Source organism: Dryobates pubescens, chromosome Z (genome assembly GCF_014839835.1).
Source record: "Dryobates pubescens isolate bDryPub1 chromosome Z, bDryPub1.pri, whole genome shotgun sequence".
NCBI classification, from domain to species: domain Eukaryota; kingdom Metazoa; phylum Chordata; class Aves; order Piciformes; family Picidae; genus Dryobates; species Dryobates pubescens.
The window spans coordinates 111,252,423-111,268,902 of record NC_071657.1 but is presented as its reverse complement, the minus strand read 5'-3'; the positions used below and the strand labels follow the sequence as shown (position 1 = coordinate 111,268,902).

Here is a 16,480-nt window from a genome sequence, read left to right as displayed (position 1 = left end):
TGTGCACGTGTTTACTGAAATCGCATTACATTCAAACACAGTGATACAAATCTGCTGATTAGTGCATGCACTGAAAAGGCTGTTTAGCCTTTCAAAGGATTTTGCAGGAAAGCAAGCTGGAATGCAAGCCCTTTCTGTTTGCCACTTGTAGGTTTGTGAATTTGGCTTTTATTTCGTTGTGCAAATGTGTTTTCATGCAGACATAGTAAAGCCATGACCCCATGTAAAAAGGATTACCTTGAAGGGAGATAGTAAGATTACGGTATAAAGGATGTTTAATACAAAAATGCTAAGTTTCCTTGTACAGAGATTATAGAACAACAGTTTTTTTAACTCAAAGTACTTCCCTGACATTATGCAAGCAGTCACATATCAGAACCACAAAATAAAAGTCTTAAGGAGAGGGCTAAAAGAAAATAAAGGAAAATGTCTGTTGTGTTTTGGGTTTTTTTCAGGAGTTTTTTTTTTTGTAGAAGGGTGATACAGAATTCCTTTAAAATGTTATTTATTTTGGCTGACGCTGCTGCAAGTAGTTTAGATAACACTTAATGTCTTAGATATTATTTTTACAATCACTCTATTTCATGGGGTATTAAAAATAATAAATAACAAAATATTTTAAAACAGATAACAGAAGACAGTAAGAAAAGCTGAAGATTTCAAAAAGCCTCACATCTTAGTCATCCAAAGCAATGACTTGCTCTCATAAGCCACATTAGCCATTGGATTAAGAGGGATCAAATTCTGGTCCAAAATGATTCATTAGGTGGAAAAAAAAAATTAAAAGGATTGATTTTTTTTCAGCTTACACCTGCAACACCATTCTTATTTGTTTGAGTTGTAAGCAATATGGTCAGAAACAAATCCAGACTTAATCCTGATGCACTGTGATCACTGGCTACTTACTGATTTCTGCAGAGGTAGGACTAGGCTTTGTGTGGTAATCTGTCAAATTTGAGCATTACTTACCCACTCATTAATTACCTATGCATTTAAGTGTAGATGTAATTGCTTTCATGAAAAGTAGTCTTAAAACCTCATTCAGAAAGAACTTAAGCAAATTGTCTCTGAAAGGGAAGATTACTCATGTATATAAAGCAAAACCAAATTTGAAATCTTTCTATGTTGACATACTTCAAAAGGACAAACTGCTTTTCATTTTTTGGGTGCTCCATAGGCAGTAATGTTACCAGGACACTCTGATGGGAGAAGGGAAATAGATTTGGAGTTTCTTGTAATGCCAGGAATCACTGAGTCATGAAATGAAGGACAAAAAGACAGTGAGAAAAATGAATACATATTTCCATTGAAGACAGAATATAATATAGCCATGTTAAAAATTCTGGAAATAACTAAAAGCTAATGTGATGGCAAGGTAAAGGTGGTAGAAAGGTATGCACCAGAAAGTAAAAAGCATCTGGGTACTGCAAGATAGAGCAGGTCTGGTCTATTTTACATCCTGTTATTGCCACTTCATTTTCTGTTTACTGCTTACACTGACTAATTTTCTACCAGGAATCTTCTACTGACCTTTAAGTGCTCTATGTAGGTATGTATGCTCATCACAGTACAAATTGTAATAAAGGAGTTTTTAAATTCTTATGTTAGTTAAGAAGATGCAGGATTTATATTAATTAAGAAGGTGCAGAATTTAAAAGCTGTGACCAAAATTTAATGTGAGGACCTAAAATAAATGGTGGTTGAAATAGAAAGGATTCTAATATCAAGAGAAAAACTCCAGACAGCAGGAAAATAATGTTAAACCATGCTGTCTGAGACATTTCACAAAAAGAGGAAATCTGTGACATATGGTATCAAGTGAGGCACTTGAAGTTGAGTCTAAAAATGTTGAAAAAGACAGCTGTAAGTTTGCATGATTAAAAAATGAAAGGAAGGATATTATGATACATCAAGAAACAGAGAAGAGTTATGAAACCAGAGGTGGACTTGTTGGATGTTTGTTTGCTTTTCTTATCCAGTGGTTTCTGATGTTTTTATTCAATTTATCTTCGAATTCAACCTCCACCTCTATTTTCCTTTCTGTTTCTCCCAGTGACATCAGTGCTGGTTATTAACACAAAAACTGGGTGGATCTTTGAACCTTGAAATCAAATCAAAGAACAATTTAAGGAAAGAGATAATTACATATCAGCTCTTCTTCCCTGCAATATGTTTAAACAGATTAGATTATTTTTTAAAGAGTTAGATGTGATGTGAACATTTGCGAATAACATTGTCACTTTACATGAGTCATAAAAGTCAATTAAAAAAAAAAACTCCAAACTTATCTCTCTCAGATTTTTTTGTGGTATGCATTATCTGATCTTTATTCTAAGTGACCTATTTTAATTTCTGTTTATATGTTTTGGATTTTTTTTTAGATGATTAATATTAAGTTGCTTTAGAGGTGGAAATCTGTGAAAGGGATATGGGCTGTGGTTTTTGTAGTGTGTTGTTGGTTTTTTGCAGGGGGGTGTTGGAGGGAGCAGAGGGGGTGGAGGGGTGTTGTGTGGGGGGGTTTGTTTGTTGTTGGTTTTTTGGTTTTGTTTTGTTTTTTCATGCTTCCATTGCTAGTTCTTGTAAAACTTGAGTGAATAAAACACAAGTGGCTATTTGCATATGGCAATTTGTCTATGCATTGAGAACCCAGCAGAGATATTCCTTGGGAATCACAGGGAGACTAAAGGCTAACTGTGCACAAAAGCTGATGCTCTCTCTCCATCACAAGTGATCCTTACCAATTTTAGTTGGCACATTGTGCATAGTTTTGCATGTGCTGAGTAAGCTCAGTTGCCATTAGCTTTACTAGGATTCGAGGCAGGACTTTTGTTTATGGCACTGGAAAAGGCTCAGGAACCAGAGCATTAGCTTTTTGCTTTGGCATGGATTTCCTGGCTAAATTACCTAATTTCTCTCTGCCTCATTTCATAAGAACAGTCAAATCTGTTCAGACCAAAGGCTCATTTAACCCAGCATCTCAGTTCTCACAACAACCCATAATGGATTCTGATGGAAGAGAATAAGAAGGCAAGCATGCAGCAATGCTTAGCCATATAGTTAGTCTCCCAGGCTCCAGCACTGGTTGTTCAGGGATTTCCTGAACCAGGAGTGGAATCTCAGTGTTTAATGCTTTTCAGTGACTTAGTTTAGATGAATTAGTACTGGCATTTCTTGAGCTCATACATCTTTTAAGTATCCACAACATCCCATGCCCTACAAATTGTGACATGCAAGGAACATCCCTTTATTTTGTTTTAAACATTCTACCTGCCAGTTTCTTATTCATTAACAAACTGAGAACAGTCTTGTTTTCTTCATATATTTTCCAGTGTATTGTATGCTTATTAATTTAGAGGACTGTAACTTCATGCGTTACTGAAAATGCAGGAGTGCTATGTATTTGTATACAAACATCAAGATGCTGTTTGCCTTTGTTTCTTTCCTTGAAACTCCTAACATTCAATTTGTTCTTTTTAACAGTTACTGGGCATAGGCCTCATTAATAAAAAATATAAAAATACATACATTTTTAAAAACTATTTTGATTTTAAAATGTTGTTCTTGATCTATAAAATGAGGTATTACACTTGTGTTTGCGAAATTACTTTCTATGGAAAGATAAAGAAGATGGTGAACATAGCTTTAAAAAAATTTCCAGAAAGTTCTTGAAGCAAATACCAAAGTTGTTCGGCTTATTCTAGCTGGGTTCAGTAAAAAATAGGAGATTTTTATCTCTAATATTCACAAATAAAACATTTTCAATCAGATATGTAGTTTTTTTGAGGCCTTAATTCAGAGGCCACTGAAAGAGACATAATGTGTTTTGAAGCAGATGATACGAGAATAAAATGTCAATCCTATAATTTGACTTCTCCAATACCACTAACACCTTCCAAAACAGGAAGACAACTGGGCTACTATATTTCAGATTCCATTTGTAAGTGGTAAATTTAATTCTTGCATACAACATCCCCCAGCCCCCAAAAAACAACCAAACAAAAAAACTCCAACCCCCAAAAAACCCCAAACCACCCCAAACCAACCAACCAAAAGTGGAAAGGAAAAAGATTTGTTTCATTTCCACAGTTTTTCTGTGCATCTCTAAATGTGCAGTGTGGGACAGGCAGGCATTATGAGACTTTTCATACAAAGCAATTCCAGCATCATTGCAAGTGTTCGACTACTTTTCCTACAAGGCGATACTCTGAGTTCTTCCCTTTCTGAGGGATTTGCATATCAACAAGAACAGATTAAAGTTGACAATGTTTCAGAAACTGTCTCTTATTTCTTAGGGGCCTGTTCCAATCTTAAGTAAACAAAGTTTCATTTATAAAGAAAAGATAAGCCCAGAAGGTTCAGAAGGTGCCTCAAACACCGCAAACACCTTCTCCTGGTGAAATGTTTACATCCAAGGTGATAGAAAGCTGAGCAGCATTATCTTGCAGATGTTCTTAAAAGATACTAATAAATAAGTACAAAGGCATGTGGGTTTTCTATACCAATTAGGATCAAATTTTCTTGATTCAGGGCTAATTTACAGTAAGGATACATTCCAGTTGTAAGCTTAAAACAAAATATTAATCCTGCTTGATAATCTCAGAAATTTACCTTTTTTTCTTCAGTTATATTGAGTTTTACTGATGTTTTACAAAATGCTGGTGAAGAGAGAACTGCCCTTACTGTCTAGAGGTGCTTCTGTTTATGAAGAACAAGTTAAAAGGGTAATTTGGCACAATAGGTAGATAATATTTCAGATACTACTATTTTTGTTTGAGCATTCATTTATGTGTAATTATACATTTCAAAGATCAACAGCCAAGTGCAGTTAAACGTTGAACATTTATTTCTGTAAATGAAAATGAAGCTTACATTTTAGTCACATATTCTCAAACAAGTAAATAGTATGGATTAAGAATATGAGATTTTTCTTCTCAGTGTTTATTGTCATCATTTTAATGATGGCAAAAAGCAGAAGGGTGGTGGTATGGATGCAAGTTTAGAAGTCGTGTATTCGTCAGTTCAAACCTATCAAATTGATGCTGACAGAGAACAACTGTTTAATTCATAGTCATTTGGAAGGATTTGCTGTGACCTTGAGTTAACATGTAAACATGGCGAGGGATATAAGAAAGATTCCTCTGGCGTTCCCTGACTTGAGGGGAATATTTTTTCTGATTTCAGTGGGCTTTAGCTTGAAGTTCTGAAGGCAGGACCTGAGAAGATGTTCACAAAGGTCTCAGTGATATGCCACTTTTGAAATGTCATTGCCCTAAGTTGTAGTCTGTAAGGTTTATTGTTATCATTCTTAACCTTCCCCTAAGCATGGATAGGTCCTGCGTAATTCAAAAACCACTTCACACTGTGTCTATGGTATGATGGTTGGTGATGAAACATGAAATAATCTGAATGACAGCTTGCTTTCTCAAAAAAGCTGAATGACTTAATAATTTGGATTCCATTAAAGTTGGCCACAGAAAATTATCAAAGAAATCATCAGGATTTTTAGAACTATTTACTTCATGTGAGAGATTGGTGCATTTGTCAGTTTGATTTACTCAACAAAGTTGATCTGTGTTCTACTCTATTCTATTCTACACACTCATTAGGTGAAACAGGCAGGATCTTGAGCCAGAGTTCTCTTAAATGAGAGGCAACATTTCTTCTTTGAAAATACAAATACCAGTTACTCATGTATCTGATTGGATGGCGATTAGCACTACTGACACTATGCATCCCTGTTTACAACTGTACATATATAGACATATTAATCGAGTGCATTACGTATCACTGCCAGTGTCACTTATTATCTCCCTTATGGGAGCTCCTGAGTGCTAGAAAAGCAGGCAAGATTGTGAATAAAGAAGTGAATGTTAATGTATTTTTTTTTTCAGTCACCTTGAATCAAAAACACTTAAATCCATTTGTTTCTGTGTCAGCAAAGGTTTTCCTGCACTGAGAAGAGAATATCAAACATTCTTGACTTTTGAATAAGAAACCCTCAACCTGTATGAGAAATGCATTGCTCCTGAACACGGTGCTGTGAGGAATAATTGCAACTTGTCACAGAGAGAGGTTATAATTATATCTACTGTTACTTATGTCTCCTTGTGGATAATAGAAGTTAGCTTTTACAAATACATTGCTCTCTGATGCAACACCAGTTATTAACATGTTGAGGATATTATTTTTTGCTAATGAAGAAAATAAAACAAAGCTGCAAAAAGGACTGAGTGGTTTCACACTGAAAGCAAATGGAGAGAATGAAGATGAAAGAGAAGTGCTTATTGCATAGATTTCAAAATGAAGCTTTGCCTAGGAAAAGAAAAATTGCCCTAAGGGTCAGAATTTCAGCTTCTGTATTCCAAACCTTGTTTATGGTTAAAAACAAACAAACAAACAAAACCAAAACATATTAAACACTGGTCTAGATTTGACACTTCATAGGCAACCTGCTCTAGGAGAATCTCCTTTGATCGTGTGGTTGGACTAGATGAACTGGATGTCTTTGTCTCTTCCTTGTTACTTGCACAAATTCTCTGAAAGCATGCTCAGTAGGTCCTAGTGTAGGGGGGAAAAAAAGAGTTCATAATATTTTCCTAGGCTTGCTCTTGCTGTGTCATTCATTTAGTCAGGTTTTTCCATGCTAGGAATTAAAATAAGCTAAAAAGCAGAGCTGACTAATAGTTTCAAGTACCAGAATTTTAAATTGCCCAAGAAGGTATTTGGTGAAAATCAGAGCCCTTAAGCAAGTCTTAAATTGTGTGCCCAGCTCCGGAGCATCCAAGATCAGTTGGGAAATTAGAAAATCTTGGCTGTATGCTTATTTGTTAACTCCACTTGACTAAGTCCTTTCTATATATTGCTTCCCCAATTTGCAGTTGTTTTTGTCTTGTAAATAAGATACCCTTGACTGAGACATGAAAGTTCCCCAGGAAAACTGGAGAACCTTTCTCTTGGTAAATAGCACCCTAATTACAGAAGCAATTTTACAAACAATCCCCCAGGGGAAACATTTTTGTTCTCATCAGGAAGGCTCTTGAATAAAATAACACCTTTGCTAACTTCATTTATTTACAACAGGACACAAGACTGAGACTGGGTTAGATTTATTGCCATTACATCATGATGCTCAGTAATTCATAAAACATTGGGTCTAGGAGTTAGCACTGCTGCTATTTCCTCTGATGCCTGACCTCACCACAGTCTAATAACATACAGGAAATCCAGAAGACAAAGGGAGAAAGCCGTGGTCTTGAATGCTAAAAATAACCATAGAAAACTAGTACAATCATGTAATAGAGTATGGCCCAATAATTTACTTAACATAATAGTAGTATCTGCTAAAGCAATTAGAGTCTGTTCCAAATGTTTTTAATGGAAAATATGTTGAGGATAAGAATAAGAACACTTCAAGAACTGAGCCTTTTAGGTTATATAGTCCAGTTACATGTAGTGCTTTTAGCTTTGTATATCTTATTGCTTACATATGCACACCACTTAATAACTTGATTAGAACAATCATCATATGGCAGTTATATTTCTGTAGGTCATCTTATATGAGCCACACAGTGCTCTTAAGAGATGTATTACACTTGACAACCCAGAAAGTTGCAATACAAAGGCATTCTAATTCTCAGTTGTTCAGTATCCTTGATTGTATCTAGTGTCTGGTATGCCATTAGGATGACACTTTTGGTGTCTTTAGTAATCAGTCAAGGATTACATGTCATTCATGGTTGATTTGGGTTGGCTTTATTATTTTATTTTATTTTTTTCTAATCACTCTGTATTTGCAAGTTTTGTTTATCTAAAGGCATAAATAATATAATGACACTATGGTAAAATCAGTATTTTTCATGTCAGCTCATTTATTTGTGTTAGAATCAGAACAATATTTTATCAAAATACAAATTTAGGCAGTGCTTTATAACTGGTGCAAATAGGTACATGACATTTTTAGGAAAAAAGAAAATGAGAAAAAACTTTTGCATGAAAGTCAGATAAAGCTGGTGTCTTTAGCTGGTGAAATATTGCAAAAGCAAGTTCACAGACATATACTTCTTTTTTTGAACAGATGCTCAGTTTGTCTGAGCCTGCCTTCCTTTTATTTGCATATGTTGCACAGAGGCTATTCTTCATATAAATACCAGTATTAGTATGCAAAGTAGTATGTTCAGGTGTGAACAAGTCTTCGCTATTTGACACTGGCACTTGATTTGTCTTCCATGCAGAAGCACAAGCACTTACAGATCATAAACTAGAAATAATGAATAAATTGAACCAGGTGTTCCTGAGAAGCCCATTTGGCTGTATTATTCCTTTCACTACATGAATTGAATTATAATTATGTAGACAGATAGGTAGATACAAAGATAAATAGATGTGAAACATTTCTCCTTTTGAAAAGGTGTATAGTAACTTAATAGATACTAATTGATTTAATTTCAGAATAAAGCAGAAAAACGTAGGGCTCATGGTATCTGACTGGAAGTAAGTGAGCTATTAAGTGAGTTGTCTAAATGGAACTTATCTATGGAGATAAGTTTTCAAAACTTGTGCTACCAGAGTTGTCTACTGCATCTTAAAGCATATTTTGAAAATTGTAAGCCAGGAAAACTTTCCAGTAGAAGTGACATGTAGGAATAAAAGAAGAAACAGAAGTGAAGAGGTCTGTTCTATTTTCATTAATCTACAGAATGAAGCATGGAGCTGGATGTCATCTCAACAGCTCTTTTATCTGAATATCAAGAACAAAATTTCCAAGTGCCAAAGTGTCAGTGAATATCTACAAGCAGAGTGAGTGAATGGGAAGAGTATTTCTTGAGTCTTGAGTAAATGATGTCACAGATTAATATAGAGACTGAGAGATCTTTCAGTCATCAGGAAACTAGACAAACTGCATGATGGCAGAGGTACAGAGGTGGACAGATCTTAGGAGCTCAGGATTGTTTATCAGGTAAACACTTCAACAAAGTTCCTTTTCTGTCCCCTTGGGCACAATACAGCAGCCCAAAACAGTTTCAGTTCCAGGTCCTACAGAATCTGGAGATCTTTGTTTGGGAACATCATTTTACTAAAGAACTGTCATTTACAAGTGATTTCCACAGGATTTAAAAACTGGTTTCCGACAACTCAATTTTGCTAAGGCTCAAGTTGGAAAAGCAAAATATAATAAAGGTGTTACAGAGTCCAATATCTCACATGTGTGCAGGTAAAATCCCATAACATACAGAACCTGAACACTAAAAGTCAGAAACATGTTTTTGTAATAATTAATGATTTAAACTTCTAATCACTTTTCACCCGTTTCTCCAACGATAACCATTTGCCACAATATTTATATTTGCTTTAGTATTTGTATTTTGAGGGTAATTTATCACATTATATTCGTTTACACTTGGAGGGTGTATTTTTTTAAATAAAACATTCCGTGGGGATGACTTTAATAAAACTTTCTTATTAAAAGTTCCATAACAGCATGATTCCCAAATCTGAATCCAAAATCCTCCTATTTAACAGTTTTCATGACTCAATAGATTAAGTGTGAAGTAGGAAATATAATAACAATAAGAACATAGCCATATCCTGCACAGTTGTTCCACTTAAAATTATTCTTGAAGTGTAACACAATTCATGAATAAATCACTTCTCATTTAATGTGCTTAAAACGCTCTGTGAAATATTCTTGATATAGTCATAAAATGTGTGCACAGAAAGTTGTATTGGGCAAGTGGAAAATCAGAATCCACTGACTTTAATATATTGGGGGGAAGGGGAAAGAGAAGTAACAATGAACAAACAAACAAAAATTTAAACTACCACCACCACCAAAAAAACAACCAAACAAACAAATGCCCCTAAACCAAAACGAACCCATAGCTAACAGAAAAGCCATCACTGTCAAAGTCAGATGTCTCCAATCAGCTGCCTCAGCAGTGTTCATTTCCAACAGACTCCTAGTCCAGACCTAAATTTACATGAAGCTTCCTCTGTGGTCAAGTGAAAAGACACCTTGCCCTTGGGAACTGCAATTCTGATCTGGTCTGAATCATCATTCAGAGGAACCAGTTGCTTTCTGCTAAGTCTTGACTAGGGCAGCAAATTCAACCACCCTAATTAATGCCTCTATATAGAGAGGATAAATCCGAACCTTAATGAGTCTGAAAGTTTTTTCTATGAGTGGGAAGCAAGATTGTTCCTTTTGTTCTTACCAACATTGAGTAATACAGTGAACATCATATTTCAATGCCAGCAACTTCTGATTCAGTTCTCCAAATGGATGCTCCTTCCTGTTGCATTGTTATATGCCAGGCACTCAGCTGCCAATCTTTCAGGTTTATTTTTTTTCTGGGGTTTTGGGGTGTTGCAGTTTTTTGTTTCTTTGCTTTCCCTTTCACTTGCTTCATGGCTGCATGAGTCTGTGAAAACCAGTGAAATGTTAATATCAATAATGCTAACAACTGTGGCCTACTTTTAATTTTTTTTAAAAATTATTATTATTATTAAACAAAGGAGTGGTAGTTCCTAAGGGTTATTGGCATCTTGAATGTTTCTGGACTATGCTGTGTTACTGTTTGGCAGTTTGTTCTGGAAATCAGCTAGCCACTGGAAGTTACCCTGGAAATGTCATGCTTTCTGTTGGTGGTTTGGGGGTTACAAGACTAAGAATATGAGTTTCTTCAATTGCCATAGAGCAGGTGGGGAGCATCACTGCTGTCAAACCCCTCTACATCTTCCATGCCTTATAATTTAAACCAGTAATACCTCCTTAGTAGCTGCACATGCTCCATCAACACAGCCTTTAAAGATCATCTTGCCCTGATTCATTACTGACCAGCAGTGGTTTTGCTGCATTAGGCTCTGCAATTCTGGGATGGTTTCCATGTGAATTGCCAGAAGAGTTTCAGGAAAAAAAATCACTCTGAAACTCAGCAGTCAGTGCTATTAATTTTGGTAGATTAGCTCTTTCCCACTAACCATATGTTTTCTTACAAGCCAGAAATAGTATTAAACTGAGAAAGAAGATTTTTAAATTATTATTTACTTTATCTCTTTAAAAAAAATAACAACCCTAATGTATGCTTTTGTCTTCTTGTCCTTGTTTTGTAGAGACAGTTCTGGATGGGCTAGCTGCTGAAAGAGATACAACAAATGGTGTCAAAAGTTATCATACTGGGTATACATGCACATTTATATATGGGTATATAGTTGGTTTGTATATGGTTAAATGTGTATATAACCATATCCTAGGCTGCATTAAGAGGTGTGTGGCCAGCAGGTCAAGAGAGATGATTCTTCCCCTTTACTCTGCTCTTGTGAGACCCCCACCTTGAATACTGCATCCAGTTCTGGTGTCGTCATCACAGGAAAGACACAGATCTGTTGGAGTGAGTCCAAAGGAAGGCCACAAACATGATCCAAAGGCTGGAACACCTCTGCTATGAGGATAGACTGAGAGAACTGGGGTTGTTCAGCCTAGAGAAGAGAAGATTCTGAGGGGGCCTTATAGCTGCCTTCCATTACCTGAAGGGATCCTACGGAAAGGTTGCAGAGGGACTTTTCATGTCTATCAACAGGACAAGGGGGGAATGGTTTTAAGCTGAGGCACAGTAGGTTTAGAGTGGAACTTAGGAAGAAGTTCTTTATTGTGAGGATTGTAGGACTCTGGAATAGGTTGCCCAGGGAGGTTGTGGATGCCTCCTCCCTGGAGGTGTTCAAGGCCCAGCTGGATGAGGCCTTGAACAGTTGAGACTAGTTGAGAGGCATCCCTGCCCATAGTGGGAACATTGGAGTAGACAATCTCTGAGGTCCCTTCCAACCTAAGCCATTCTATGCTTCTTTGATTCTATAACATTATAATATATTGGTACATTGACTGACTGAAGCTATTCAATAGTAAGTTAGGAAATAAATTTTGTCAAATAGCAATGTCTTGTCACCACTCAGTATCATATTTCAGCCATATTGTAGCTCTTTGAAAGTGAATCTCTGGAGCCTTGAAATGGCGGATCATCAGGCTAAAGAATGTGAATCACAATAACTTCTACATTCATTACCAGCACTGAACTGTCATACTTTCTGTGTTAGTCTTGCCATTTATCATGCACTGTGCAGAAAAACATGTTTTAAGGAACCAGAATCATAATCTACCACCATTTACTAAATGGAACAATTCATGTCATACCATGAGCCAGCAATCAGTTGTTGTCATCAGACTGTGGAATTTCAGGACCTAAGGAATCTTATTTCCAGTTTTATTATGTATTCTAGAGAAGCATCAATGAGATCTAGACCTAGAATTTAATAACCCAGCATCAACTAAATAAAACAAGCTACAACGAGATTTTAAGCTACAAAGATCCTTAAAAACATTTTAAGTACATTGTAATGTTCTTCTGGGCTGCTAGTGCATCTAAAGAGGAGGTTTGGACAATAAATTGAACTTGTTGAGTTACAATGGCAATTATTTGAATATTTTTGTTGTCCCACCACCTTTCCCCCCTTGTTTTTTCTTCTTCTTTTGTTTTTCTCTTTTCTTTTGTCATTTATAGAGAATTTCCTCCACCCTGGCAAGCTTGCTTTGTCATGAATTCTTGCCTTTGATTATATAATAATAGCCTCACAAAACTTTGAAAACAGTGAGCATTTGGTGAATACACAGTTTTTTGTAGCTAAAGTAATTGTAGCTAAAAATATTTTTTTTCTGCCTATATTTATTTTGTACATGGAGGTTGTTTGACCTGAGCACCCAGAAAATTATTTGGACAAGTTACTTTGTTTGTGACAGGTTAGACTTCCTATAGCACGTTTATCAAAACTCTTTGGGGTTTCCGACTAACCATGATATATTTATTTGGCACTTAACAGTGCTGTATTTATTGTTGTTAATACTTGTCCATACATTTGGAAACTTATAGTACATATCTCTACATTGTATTTTGACTGAATTATGAAAACACTGTGGGATTTCCTTGTCATGTCTCTTCTTTCAAATGTTTCATACCACAAACACAAAAGAAGGGTAAGACCCAGTTCTCCACTCTTTCTTGCCTGCTACACACCAATATCAGTAGAGTTACAGTGACATAAACCAGAAGAATTCAGTCAAAAATCAGATGGTTCCTACACCAAATCACTTTCCACATCTGTTTCGTATTTGTCTTATAATGACACATGGGATTATCCTTGGAGTATATTCTGCTTTTACTGTCATGCCATTGACTTTATAGCCTTATCAAATATCCATTGGTGTGCAGGTTGATCAATCATCTATGAAGAAGAAATCCCAAGAAAACATAGATTGATAATAACGTTTTTCAATAATGGCTTGTAGCATTAGTGCCATTTTCTATTATTGTAGTTGAGGACTAGTATTCTCCTCAATTTACCACTTTTATTTATTGCACAAGACCTAGATATGAACTTTAGAGCAAAACTTTAGAACTACTTTTCATTATTTATGAATTTCTGGTTAAAAAGAAACAAAGTCAATAAACTGGATAGAGGCGAGGAATGCATCTGGACTATTAAGAGACAGAAAGAAAGACAAAGGGAAAGAAACTTAATACTGTGCAGGATGACTGCATAAATACAATCAGGCAGGCTACATCCACAAGAACAGGACTTTGGAGATTGAGCTTGGCTTCTGGGATCAAACTTCACAAAGCTGCGTCCAAACTTCTTCTCTTACACAGCAGTAAACCCTTCCAGAGAGACCATCTTGCTAACAGTCCATTTTCCCTCCAACTTTTTCTCCAGTAAATGGAATGACATGTGAAGCCTTTTGATGTTCCTTTGAAAATACGTAATACACACACAGAGATACGTGTTTGCATGATGTAATTAAACAAGACCATAATCAAAACTGTAACCTGTGATACAGAAACATGAACTCAGTAGGTTTAAAATAATGCCGTTTGGAAGCATGTTTGGTATCTGGCCTGACCAGTATGGATGAGGAAGATAGGGAAGGCAGGTTGCCAGCAAGAGTGCTTCTTCCAAACGCTTGAATTCTGTACTCACAAGGAAGACACCAGCCGTTTGTCTGAATGATATTCACATTAAATAAACATTACTAAAGTGATTGCTGATTAAAATTTGAGGTTTGTTTTTTGGGGGTTTGGTTTTTGTTTTATTTGCATCCTCCACAACACTGCAACGTGCCAATTGAAGCTGAATTGACAGTTTAGGAGCAATCTATGACTTCTTGAAGGGCAGCTCTGAAAATGACAGACCATCACTCTTTACCACCATTGCAGATGATATAATAAGGACCAAAAGCCATAAGTTGTTTCATGGAAAATTCAATAAGAAGGCAAAGGAAGGTGCTCAGAAAAGTTCTGTAGTCCATTTCTGAAGATTTTTACAACTTGGCAAGACAAAGTCAACACTGACCATACTCTGTATCAACTGTCTTCCTGCTAACAAAATTCCTCCTGGGTTTAATATTGAGAGAGCCCTTCAAGCTCTGTGAATCTGTCTTTGGGAAGAGATGACGAGAATAAGAAAGGAGGAAGTTCTTAATCTGTGGAAGCAGTGAGTGCTGTAGGGACCCGAGAATCAAGGTTATAAAATAACAATACAATATTGTAAGCTCTTCATTGTTTTCACTCACTATCTGTCTATCTATCTATCTCCCTCTCTCTCTATGTGTGTGTATATATATGTGTATACTTAAAGTTTCATTGTATGGTACTGAAAAATGAAAATAAAGCTTTTGTGATGTGTTTAAAATTGAATATGAGGCTGTGTGAAACATAAGTCACTAAATACTCAGGACACAAAAAGCAGAATTTAACATTATATAGTGTACTAATCTGCACTTGCAGGATATTTCAGGAAAGTAGTCAGGTTTTATCTTTTTTCAGACAAAAGTTTAAAATTACATATTCTTCCCTTACTCAGATATATTCTCAGTAAAGACAAAAAGAATTCAGTGAAACCATGTAAATTTTATGTGAAGTAGAATAGAGGAGACACAAGCTGTGCATGTGTATTTGTGCTTTTGAGTAGCCTTCAGACGATACTGATTAGAACGCTGGGACTTTCACCAGATCCTCACCTAATGCTATCTGACTTTCCTGAAGCCATAAAACTTACTGTAAGTCATGTATAGCTCAGTCTGTTTAGTTAATTTTATTTTTAATGTTCTTTCATCAAATAATGGTGTTTTTTTCTTTCATTTTTCCTTTCCACACCACAGGACAACATTTTTAGAATGGAAGATTCACATTTTGAAAATGGCCGAGGGAAAAGCCCTTATGATCCTAAACTGCTGACAGCTTCTCTTTTAATAGGTATGTGCCACAATAAAAGTTCAATGAGCTGTGTGTTCGCTGTAAATAGTTGCCAGTTTTCTACTTTTTTTTTTCTCCCTCTTTGCAGCACCTATGCTGTAGGCTTTGGTTTATGCATTTTAATTCCAGGCTAAAGTAATTTTGGCTTCATTTTTAATGTAGCTGACCCAGATATCTTGAGAAACAAGGTGTGTATAAACCAAGATTCAGATATCACAAAAGCTGCTTTATACCTCTGTAAACACTTGATTCTTCAAAGTGTTTCTCCTCCTCAGAGCTAGACGACTGTGGAGGTATTTTAATTGCCCTGTTTACAGACTGGCCACACTGATGGTCACTCCAAAACAGCTAAGAGCAAAGTGAGAACAGGAATAAGTAGTTTCTTACATCAGTTTTGTTGCCAATGAAGGTCTGTCAGCCAGCTGTACCTGAACGTGAGCTGCAGGTATACAAGCAGCCACAGGTTTGTTTGCTGTTTCATCTGAGAGATCTATCTGACAGTGAACAGACTTAAACTCCTGGCCAGAACAGAGGGATTTCAATAAATTAGGTGTTTCTAAATTAGTAATACTTCATTGTAAAGAGCACCTGGAATGTGTTAATGTAATTGAACTAATCTAATTGATTGAATGTATCTAATTAAATTAATTGTGATCATTGTTCTTCCTTCTCCTGTGGGGAAAAAAAAAAAAAAGCACACCAAAAAACCCAATGAAACAAAACCAAAACAAACCAAACAACAACAACAAACCCCCAACAACCAAACGAAAAAGAGCAAAAAGATGTTTTGTGATAAATTCAGAGTGAAACAAATAGTTCTTTGTGTAATGGCTCTGGCCAGGTGTAGGACTTTTCTAGCAGTCTAATCCAATGGGTCAGGAGTTTCAGAAAACGGTAGATTCTCTTATCTCAGAAGGCTGTGGGAAATGACAACGCAACTGTACTTATTCCAGGGCTTTGCCCACCATCTATCCTCCTTATGTTTACAGTACATTTAAAAATCAAGCTATTCAAAGTAGCAAAAAAAAATCTAGTCTTAAGTGTGCCTCGTTTCCTGGTCTTGGAAGCCCCTAACAAACACAGGTGATGAGCCACCCTGGGGACATGCACTTTTTAACAGGAAAAACAGGAAAGACGTCCACATCTTGCTCCAACTTGTACCCTGTACAAACAGAAAGGAAGAA

The 16,480-nt window shown here is 36.1% G+C and overlaps 1 protein-coding gene across 1 annotated transcript in view; it reads left to right on the top strand.

Annotated features, from left to right (window-relative positions):
* The window catches only part of SEMA3A (semaphorin 3A), a 166,331-nt gene that overhangs the window by 85,311 nt on the left and 64,540 nt on the right, over positions 1–16,480 (top strand). Inside the window, exon 5 of the mRNA XM_054178150.1 lies at positions 15,203–15,296. Coding sequence (XP_054034125.1) covers positions 15,203–15,296 — 94 coding nt within the window. The remainder of the gene's footprint in view (positions 1–15,202; positions 15,297–16,480) is intronic.